At 46.3% G+C, this 10828-nt stretch overlaps 1 protein-coding gene across 4 annotated transcripts; it reads left to right on the top strand.

Moving 5' to 3' along the window:
• The first annotated feature begins 2195 nt into the window (after window positions 1-2195).
• Window positions 2196-10062, top strand: LOC119308805 (lipid phosphate phosphatase 2-like). Of its 4 annotated transcripts, none has more exons than XM_037584958.1 (8): window positions 2196-2402; window positions 6353-6574; window positions 6667-6754; window positions 6831-6940; window positions 7074-7167; window positions 9038-9226; window positions 9334-9393; window positions 9471-10062. In XM_037584958.1, the coding sequence occupies exons 2-8, from the start codon at window positions 6359-6361 to the stop codon at window positions 9650-9652; spliced, it is 939 nt and encodes a 312-aa protein (XP_037440855.1). In that variant the 5' UTR covers window positions 2196-2402; window positions 6353-6358; the 3' UTR covers window positions 9653-10062. The 4 variants fall into 4 exon arrangements, with proteins under 4 accessions (XP_037440855.1, XP_037440857.1, XP_037440856.1 ...); XM_037584960.1 differs by lacking the exon at window positions 2196-2402 and adding an exon at window positions 2458-2754; XM_037584959.1 differs by lacking the exon at window positions 2196-2402 and adding an exon at window positions 2849-2980.
• Window positions 10063-10828: the final 766 nt, after the last annotated feature.

Here is a 10828-nt window from a genome sequence, read left to right as displayed (position 1 = left end):
TGCCACTCCGACTCCCGCCTGTCGATTCGAATTCCACCAGGCGGCCGCGGCCGCGCTTGGCTCCTAGCACCCGACTCCTCGTAGCCAGACCGAGCAGAAGGCGGAGAATCTCAAGATGGGGAAACTACTGAGGCCGTCCAACTACTCAAGCCGTGGAACCTCACCAGCTTCGGGGACTACTATCGGGGGGGGGGGGATAGACCCCGGGTAGCCTCATCAACACTTAACCATACTTCAAGACATCGGGGCAGACCAAGCCCCTCAGTCCGACTGATCGCAAGGCCGGCCTCTCAGGCCAAGCGGAACCAGTGGGCCGCCTCCTAGAAGACGGCGGACTCCAAGAAGGCGGCTGGAACCAGAGGCCCGCCTCCTAGAAGGCGGCGGACCCCAAGAAGACGGCGCAACCCAGAAGGCGGCAAGGGCATGGGCCGGCTCCTAACAGGCGGCCCGCCCCTTCCTCGGAGTCTGAGCCCGACCAAGAGATAAGCTAGGGCATGGCCACAGTACGCCATGCCTCCCCCGAATCCTGGATGCATGTCTACAGTAAGCGCTGCCAAGCGACCGCCGACCTGCCCGTCGCGACACTGTAGCCATGGCGCGCCCGACACGGCCTTCGCCAGCACGGACGACGCAACAGTGAAGAGCCGTCCATGGGACCCGTAGGCGGTGGGCCCCACCTGTCGGCCGGTTCCTTGGCAGTCCGCAGGGCCCACCAGAGGCGGGCCCCAGCAGCCGGCGGAGAACCCCGGCTCCACAAACATTGACGGCCGGGGCCTACCACCCGGCCGGATTACCATTGAACCCCTGGGAGATAGGCCTATATAAACCCCAGGCTCACCCACGCAAAGGGTTCAGAATCCCAGTCAGCTTACACACACATAGAGAGAAATGAGACAGAGCTAGCCTTGCCTTTCTTCCTCCTCTAGCCGAAACAGCTCAAGGAGCACTCTTGTAGTTACTCTATTGACGATAGTCATCATGCGGAGACCCCGCAAAGCAGGACTAGGGTTGTTATCTCCACGGAGATCCACGAACCTGAGTAAGACTTGTAGGCGTTCGAGGTCTCGCTCACTCCCGCTTCTAGAGCCTGACAACGTACTCCTGTTCCCATCCATGATAAGCCACCCCTTACATATGTCGCGAGAATACCACGACACTCGTGGACTCTCGCCGGGCTTTGTGACCGACATTAATGTTTTTATTTTTATTTTTCAAAATGTTTGCGTTATGGTTTTTTTCGCGCGACCTGAAAAATGGGTCGGGCAACGTTGGGCGCAAGCGCAGACCCAAACGCGAAAGTGAACATGGGTATTCGCCGAACGGATCCAAACGGAGAAAATTACCGTTGTTTGAGACGATGTGTTGGAGTTGCTCTTAGAGCTGTGGCAAATCTAGAACAAGAGAGGATAATTCATTCAAAATGGGTAGTAAGACTAGCCACAGTGGGAGTAACTTCAGCAGTAACATCGAGTCCAACTCAGCAAATTTGCTTATGTGACAATGAATTAATGAGGAGAGAGGTAGTTACAATAACTTAGCTAGTTACTGTAACATCACATGTCCCAATGCAATATGAGTCTATAACCTACTCCCTCCGTCTAGGTGTGTAAGTCATCTTACGAAAATCAAATAATCTCAAAACACTTAGGCGCGGTGCATTAACTTCTACCTCGTTTGTTGTTTCTTGACATATCAACCAATAAGAGATGAGAATGTGCATGCTTTTAATGACTTGGACTATCAAACACGACATGCAGTGGTTAGTTCATTGCATGCAATACTATTAGTTAGCAAATAATCATTAATGTCTCTCATTTTTCCCTTCTTCTTGGTTACGGTGCTCAGCCTAAAATGACTTACTCACCTAGACGGAGGGAGTACTGTATGATAGATTTACCAACGCTGAACATCTAAAAATGGATTTACTACCGACGATGGCACGCTAGTCCAAGAGTGTTAAATAGTGTATGCACTGTGGCTAGTCTAAAACCATTTGCTGTGGTCGTTCTCGCACGGCGGCACGCGCCCCATAGCAGCAGTCAACAAAGGTTGTCGTCTCGAGTATCTGGACAGGCCTCAACTCTCAAGCGTTTGTCTGGGCCCACACCGCCGCCCACCACAGCACTACCAGACGGTTTCATATACAGCAGTGTAGAGTAAGATTCAAAATCATTTGAAAAGCAAAATTCCCCTCTCGACTTTATACTCGTCAAAAACAAAAGGACAAAGCAAGCACTAATAATCCCCTCACCAACCCTCGTCTCCTCTTCTTCTTTTCCAGCCCCGCAATCCATCCGTCGCGCGGCCCACCGTCGCCGGCGGCGCGGAACACCGTCTTCTCCCCGGCATCCTCCAGGGCGGAGCGCTGGAGATCCGACTCCGCTCGGTTCCTTCTCTCGTCGGTAAGGAACGCTGTCCTGATTCTTCCTCGAGTTTGGATTTATTTTTGTTCCGGAGTATCGTGTCTTTCCTTCGCTGCACCCGGGGGCAATCCACCCGAATCCCCTCCTTCTTTTCCTTTATTCTATCTACTTGTTTATTATCCCCGCTGCGAGTGTGCTGCTGCTTCAGAAATCCAGTCCACCCGCTCCATGGTTTCGGTTAGGTTCGTACTGTGCAGGGCGCAGAATCGGGTCCCTGCTAACCGCGTCAACAGGGTTTGGTGCCAAACATTGATACGGCCGTCCCCTAGAGGCTAAGAGTCAAGCGGCAGTGGGCAAACAACCACTCCACCGACGGACCATCTTTAAAGAGGTACTACCAGCAATAGATAGATAGCTGCTCTAGGCCGTACCCATTCAATCTTTACTGCCAGTTGGCTTGAAAATTTCGACGTCGAGCCAAACGTTTCCAGTGTTTTAAGGGTCAAGTGGTCGAATCAGCCGAACGAGTTTTGGCTATTAGCTTCGAAGCTGGCCTGTTTCAGGACTAAAGCAAGGGTCGGCATTATTTGTTCTGTGACTTGGGAGTTTTGGTTACGGTGAGGCTTCCGCAGTTCTATCCAGCGATTGGCCCTGTGTTTTCTGAGTTTCCGAGGTGCGCACAGTGTGTTGATTGTCAGGGTACCTAAGAGCTCACAGTATTGTTTTGTTCATACATGATTCAGTTTACTCCTTGGGTGGGTTTGTCAGCTTCAATTAGTTGGATTTTCACCATAAATTCGTTTAGTTGTTTGGTACAAGGAAAATTCCCATGTTGTTCCGGTTTATTTGACCGTGTTTAGTACTTCAATCTTTGCAGTCTTTCATGTATAGTGATGGTGATACTGACGGTCAGATCTTTACAAGTTATATTTAAAGTCTCCTTTCACTATTTTCTGGCTACTCCATAGTATCTTGCATTCTTAAACCTTTTCTCAAGTGATGGAAGAAATAAAGCCAAAATTTACATTGATAGCAGAACACTGATGCTGCCTGTACCATTGTTGTTATGTTCAAACCTTTGTGATTGCATATGAATATTCCAGCTCCGCTTTCTTCCATATGAAAAGTATTTTAATACTTTGAGTAATTTCCAGCACCTAAATCAGGAATATATATTCCTAGAAGACTAGAACTGCAATGTTAGCCCTACCAAGCCCTTCTTGTTTCTGCAATCCTTAATATGATCAGAGTAGCTTGTCTATACCAGGATTCAATTCTAGTCTATATTACAATATCCCCGTTTTCTCCATTGCTAGTTTGCGTTCATCCTTTCTGTCATATTTTTATAGATCATGCAGGCCTTTCTATTCTTTTGTGATGTGAAGTCATATAGGAAACTATCAACTGTTTAGGGACCAGTTACATAAAGAGAATAATTGTATGAAATAATAAATACAACAAGACAGGATTATGAGTAGAAATAATTTGTAACTTAGATGTGGGCCAGTAAGTTGCTGCTGACATCTCTAAAAGAATTCCAAGCCATTTAGTTTCTATCAATTGAATGACATCTTAAGTTTTGCATATTCTTTCACACAATTGTAGACTTGTACTGCTACTTATTTGAGCTTAGCGATTTAAAATATATTTATGGTCTCCTGAGTTCCTTATTGGTTAGAAGAATCAAGAGTGAAATTTATATGTCAAACGCTATCACTGCTTGATGTTGATTTCATCTGTTATCTATGGGACATGATAATATTTTAGAGAATAGGCTTTCATCCTGTTTTAGGCCGAAGGATACATGGTGTTGAGGCAACCCTCTTTCAAAGCAGATCAAAGAAAACCATGCTAAACAAAGCGAGCACAGCAAACAATACAGAATGAACACCATGCCCCTAGCCTGGAAACGTTACGAGGAGTGCACTACTGGATTATGCCAGCTTGCTGCCGAGCAAAAGCACAGGAGCTGCATAGCCACAACGAGAAGTACAAGAAGGAGCCGACCACAAGCGAACCGACATCCCCTGGATAAAATCACTGGACTATGACGCAATGCTCTATCAAACTTGCTCCGGACGGAGGAGCGCGACCCTGCGAGCGAGCAGAAGGGACTGGGGCAACTGCCGATGTTGTCACATGAAGAGACGGCACAACGGAGCCACCATCACCTCGAACCGAAGATGCTCCAAGTCACCATCCATGCCTGCCGAAGAAGCCATCACACCACAGCCAGAAGGTGGGATCTTTGGTGGCATACCAGGAGGGGTAACGCCGCGTCGCGCTGCCGCCAAGTCTGACAAGATGGACATGGGTTGTCACCTGGGACTCTGAAAGGGGATGGAGGAACTGCGGTGAAGCCCCCAAGAGGGACGCAACACCCAAAGGCCTAGCTTTCACCGTCATACTGTGCCGACCTTGTTAGGACCACCCACTGCCCACATGGACAAGCAAAGCAGCCAATACCGCCGCCACCAGGGAGCAGTTTGCGCAGCCTGCCTTCCAGGGCCGCCGCCCTGGTGTCTGGCCCTGCAAGAGGGGTGCACCAGGAGGGAACCTCACTGCCACTGTTACCAAGAGCCACGCGGGCCAGCCTTCGAGTTGCTCTCGAGAGGCTGGGGCTAGGGTTTGGGTCGCCCTCGCGTTGCTCTAGAGAGAGTGACGCGAGGGCCAGTTTTCCACCATCCCACTTATCCTGGAACTTAATAATTATGTTAGTTGCCCAGACTTGTTATGTTGTCTTTTTTTTTTCTGCAGGTGACTTGTTATGTTGTCAGCTCTCCAGATTCCTGGACTAGGATTAGCATTTTCTAATTATCACCTTCATTGGAGGTCGATGGATGTCCCAAGCCCCTATCAACATTGAACTCTTGTTTTGTTGACTTAACAATGATTACAATGGGAGGGATGCAACCTTACTGTTTAGTTGGCAGCAACAGATTAGACGTTCCTGGTATTTAATTACATTTCTGATTATTGTGAATTTTTACCCAAATCTCAGAGGTTTCAGGGTTTTGTTGACATTCCATAAGTTGGATATTTAATTGTTTGTTAGTGATCATCAATATTAGTAGACTAACCGACCTTGTACTGATTTTTTTTGGAACATGCTACTTTCCTGGAAATATTCATTATGGTATGCCTGCACGCCTCAGTGTAATGTGATGTTTTGCAAGTTGTAGCCAGCACTCTAAATTGATATAACTAAGTCCTAGATAAATCATGTTGAATTGTTTATACTGGCCCTCTGAAGTGGCTCTATGTCAGGAATTTGACTTGGTCTTCATGCTTCCTAGGGTAGAACCTTTGGGTTTGTGATGTTTACTACGAGAACAAACTTTTTATCTATTGTGGTTTGTAGTTATAGCCTGCATATTTTGCCCAGGTGATAAATCATGCTGATAATGGCTTTCTCATAATTGTTTAATTACTTCAAATTTGATCGGGCGAGGATTTTCATGCTCGCTACAGTGGGCTCTTTGGGCTGTCATGTTTTTGATTTGATATTCCTTAATCACTGTGTTTATGCGTAAAATAGTACTCCCTCTGTAAGGAAATATAAGAGCGCTTAGATCATTACTTTAGTGATCTAAAAGCTCTTATATTTCTTTACGGAGGGAGTATTACAGTATTGCTAGTTTTATATGAGACGCTAATGTTTGATAATTGGAAACTATAGCCTATAAATATAATCATTTTCCAGTCAAGCTCGCAACTTATTTGGAATTGCAGGAGCACTATTTGCTTTGATTAAACTGACGAAATAAAGGGATAGATAATTATCTACAAAAAGTCAGTCAAACAGAGTAACACTGTCTTCATTTGGAATGCTACAATTGCAAGTATTTGTGCTCCTGTTTTTGTTATTAATTCTTTTTTATTTTTTATCTTCTATTTCATTAATCATAGCTGCATTACATCCAGTCTATCTTGTAATTATTGCAACTTTACTGACCAATTATTTGTCTTGCTCCCTTTGTTTTATATAGGACATAATGGCGGATATCCAGTTAGGATGTTACACTATAAAGTCCCATGGAGCCAAAGTGGCTAGACTCCACATGTATGACTGGATAATACTTCTCCTCCTTGCTGTCATAGATGGACTGTTGAATATAATTGAGCCTTTTCACCGCTTCATTGGGAAGGACATGATGACTGACTTGAGATATCCATTAAAGGGCAATACTGTGCCCTTTTGGGCTGTTCCGGTGTGTTCTTGTGCTGCTAATTTTGAACTTGCATCACATTTTGTGTGCCATTCAAAAGATACTTCCAATTTTGTAACTCAACTGATTTGCAGCTCATTGGAATTGTCTTGCCATGTGTCATCTTTGGTGGAATTTACTTCAAGAAGAAGAATATCTATGATTTGCACCATGGCATACTGGGTATTTACATATTCTTGGTCATGAATATGTTTATATTGTATGTACAAGAAATAATGAAACACATATATTTTTGTAGGTATTCTTTATTCGGTGCTCATAACTGCGGTGATTACTGATGCAATTAAGGATGGAGTTGGCCGACCACGTCCTGATTTCTTCTGGCGCTGTTTCCCAGATGGAAAGGATGTAAGATTACTAGCCGGGAACTCCACTTTTTCCAGCCACAAGTTCATCTTTGTTGACCTGCCCACTGTTCAATTGCTCTTATCATGTATGGAGTCCAAATTGACCAAAACTCATCGAAGGACTCTGTTTTCAGCTTTATGATAATGTCACTACTGGCGTTCTGTGCCATGGAGAGAAGAGTGTCATCAAAGAAGGTCACAAGAGCTTCCCAAGTGGACACTCATCATGTAAGTAATGACATGAATACTTAATAATACCTAATATTTCTTTTGGTAATGTTAGAGTTATATTCTAGCCTATATATTTTCCCGGTTGTATGAGGGGTTATTGCTGTCAGGCATTTGTTGCTCAGCTATGCCTGAGGCATTCTTTCTTTAAAACTCCATTACATACTTGAAGTCATTTTTTACACCCTTGTGATAATCCTTATGACACAGTCCGTGCTGGGACCTGGGTTGGGCTGCTTCTGGCAGTCATGGAGCCAGGGGAGCTCTGACAGGTGGCTAGGCCACAATTGGGCATGAGACAGCCTGGTGCATTGGCTACTTTGGTGTGATGTCAGTGAACCAGGAAGTGGCAGGCACGAAAGTGCAGTGGTGTGCCGCCTTCCAGTTTAGATGCTTGGTTGCTGCTTAGTGTAGGAGTAGTTGTGTGAAGTAGTTTGATTAGACAATGCACATCAGTCATGTGTTTGATTAGAGACCCCACAAAATTGGCCTAGCCTTAGCCTTGTCTCAAGGGTATGGTGAAATGCAAGTCCAGGCAGAAGCATTTCTTCTAACGCTGCGTTTGGATGTCTGTATTGGAGGGCTCCGTATTGAATTGGTTGGAATACCAATTCAACAAGGAAACTGAAATCGGCATGAATACGAATTCATCTGTTTGGTTGGTCACTGAATTGGCTTATGAAATGCTAGTGAGGTTTCAATACCAAATCATGTTTGGATGACTCGGTATTGAAATTGCATATTTACATGAGTGTGAATATGCTTTCATACAAGAATCAGACCATACACATAAAACCCCAAATTCGTCCATATACATATGAATCTTTTTTTTTGCATCGAATATACATATGAATCTGACTATACACATGAAACATCAAATTTATCCATATACATATGATGAATCTGACCATACATATGAAACATCAAATTCGTGCATACACATGAATCTGAACATACAACTATCTCTGGTTCAGTGAGATAACCAGAGATATTTTAGGACAAAGGCAAGGGAGTGCCATGGGGCGGCTGTACTAGTGATGTTCTGGTGGATGTACGACCATCACCTACAAGAGAGATTGAGAGATTGAGGGTTCAGAGCGGGCCATGGGGCGGCCGTTCATCCAGCCAAACGAGCGACGCCGACGCATCCAGGGACGATGCCAGAACCAGGAGGCATGACCCAGGCGGCAGCGAATGGAGAGGGTGCTGGCGACGCGCCGGGCAGGGAAGGGAGAAGGTCGTCGGCGCATCCAGGGAGGAGCAGCGACCGGGGATGGGGGAGGCAACCGCAACCTGGTAGGAGGAGGACCGACGGAGATGGGGAGGAAGGGCGAACTGGGAGGACGAGGAACAGACGGGGACGGGGGAGATGTAGGAGGAGGGGGCCGGAGAGGGAACATGCCTGGACGCCGGCGAGGTCCGGCGCCGCCGCCCGCTCTGCGTTTTCTCCTTATCTGTTCGAGCGGGGGAAACAGGAAAGGGGCGTGAGGGCCGAAGCTGTACGTTTTGCAGGATTTCTCGATTCAGCGCAATTCGGAGCGGCAGACCTCTGTATTGCGGATGGGCACTTCCTGTGGGAGTGATTTCAGCCTGAAATTTGGTTTCAATATAGACTGCCAATTCAGTGTCCAGCCAAACAGGTGAATTGGAAGTTTATCAATACGAAATCCAATTCAAGGGCCCCAATTGAGACATCCAAACGCAGCGTAAGTAAAAGGAAAAAGTTTTTAGGCCAATTCAATATCAGAAGTGGGGCACGGCAAGTCTCAATCTTTCATTAGGCACAGTGCTGTTACAGTTCCATCAAATAGGTCATGGCTCAATCATCTAATAAACGTGTTTTCTTTCCCCTTGTGTTAATCTATTCCAGGGTCTTTCGCCGGCCTAGGCTTCCTTACATGGTACTTGACTGGGAAAATCGCAGTTTTTGACCGTAAAGGTCATATTGCAAAGCTGTGCATTATTGTTCTGCCTCTACTTACTGCTGCACTTGTTGCTGTTTCTCGAGTGGATGACTACTGGCATCACTGGCAAGATGTGGTTGCAGGAGCTGTTCTAGGTTTGCCATTTTCGTAGTTCTGTAAATTCATATAGGTGACCTTCTATATTTTTCTAAATATGCATATAATTATTTTCTTTTTCTGTTGTTCCCTGTTCCCTTTGCAGGTCTCACAGTGGCTTCATTTTGTTACCTGCAATTTTTCCCATATCCTTATGATGCAGATGGTGCCCCCTTTTACCTGTTTTATCACCTATCGACTTTCCATGTTTTGCAGTGATAACAGTAGCAATTTGCATTGCAGGACTGTGGCCTCATGCATACACGCTCCAGCTAGCCGAGGCACGCAACAGTGGCATTGCAAACTCCTTCAGCTTGCGACCACCCACGGAGACTGAAGAAGGGGAAGGTCAGGGCGGGATCGCCCTAAGAGACACGAGTCCTATTCTTGACACCATGGAGTCTGGCAGGAGATACGGAAACTAAGGAGGACTGGATCAGACGACTACCTGAAGTACCATGATCGTCCTGACCTTCCTCATGGGCTTGTTTTCGACGCACATGGCAGGGCAGAGCTGTTTTCTCCTGCACAGTTTTGTGTATTGTAGAGCTGTCGTTTCGTGAACCTCTGTATGGGTTTTCAGTGTTTAATAGAGGTTTGGTTTGTGTTAACTGGATAGTTAGCCTCGTAAGGATCAGCTGTACATTACCTAGTGGAGTGCTTTGTCGTCCACAGCGATGAAAATGTTGCGCAATTTCGATCTTCTTGCTCTTGAGCAAGCAGTATGTATACATAGTTGACTTGCTACGCGAAGTCTGAAGTTTGGTTGTCTGCACGGTGATGAAGCCAGAAGCAAAGACTTGCTGGCTGCTAAGCTGGTCGGACCGGGACTGTATTGGATGGCCCATTGCAAAGCTGTAATCTGGTAAAGTTCCATTACATGTTGTTCTTAAGAAGTAGGGCCTGGAATCACATTCAGTTCACATGGATGGCATTATATTCAACTCGAGTGCGTGCCTTGGTTCTTTTTATCCCTCGATTTTGAGGGAAACAGAAGGGATTTCTCCCTACTGTGCCTTTTTTTGGCAAGCGAGTACTTTTTTTCAGTCCAAGTCGCCAAGCCAAGCATTTGGGAGTTTCGTGCTTTGAGTGACGAGAGAATGTGATGCTGCTTTCGTATTATCTTGCATTAATCATTGATTTTGGCATCCATATATAGCGACTAGACCAGAGAGAGCAATTATCATAACATTCCATACGGGGAGGGCATATAACATGGGGAACACATCTGGCAAGCTCTCCTGCCTTGGCGATTTACGGCTCAGCTGCTGTGGCGAGAAGCCATCTTCTCCGGTGCCGGTGCCGGAGGTGGCGCCGGCGCCAGCTGAGAGCTATCCACCACCACCAGCGACGGCTGCTCCTGTCCCTCCTCCTCATGCTTCTCCAGGTCCAGGGTATGCCAACGTACACGACCAGGGCAAGTAGCCACAGGAATATGCACAGATCGCGTCGCGGTGGAATACACGACTCTCTGTCTTTTGTTGTTTGTGTGGCAAAGCAACAGAATGCTTTTCTGGTGTAACGGAGAAGTTGTTTATATTGCTTGTCTGTAATGTACTCCGATCAGTCCATCAGGTAATGCCCGTACAGTTGATAAATAA

Source organism: Triticum dicoccoides, chromosome 5B (genome assembly GCF_002162155.2).
Source record: "Triticum dicoccoides isolate Atlit2015 ecotype Zavitan chromosome 5B, WEW_v2.0, whole genome shotgun sequence".
Taxonomy (NCBI): domain Eukaryota; kingdom Viridiplantae; phylum Streptophyta; class Magnoliopsida; order Poales; family Poaceae; genus Triticum; species Triticum dicoccoides.
This window is presented reverse-complemented; position numbering and strand designations above follow the sequence as displayed.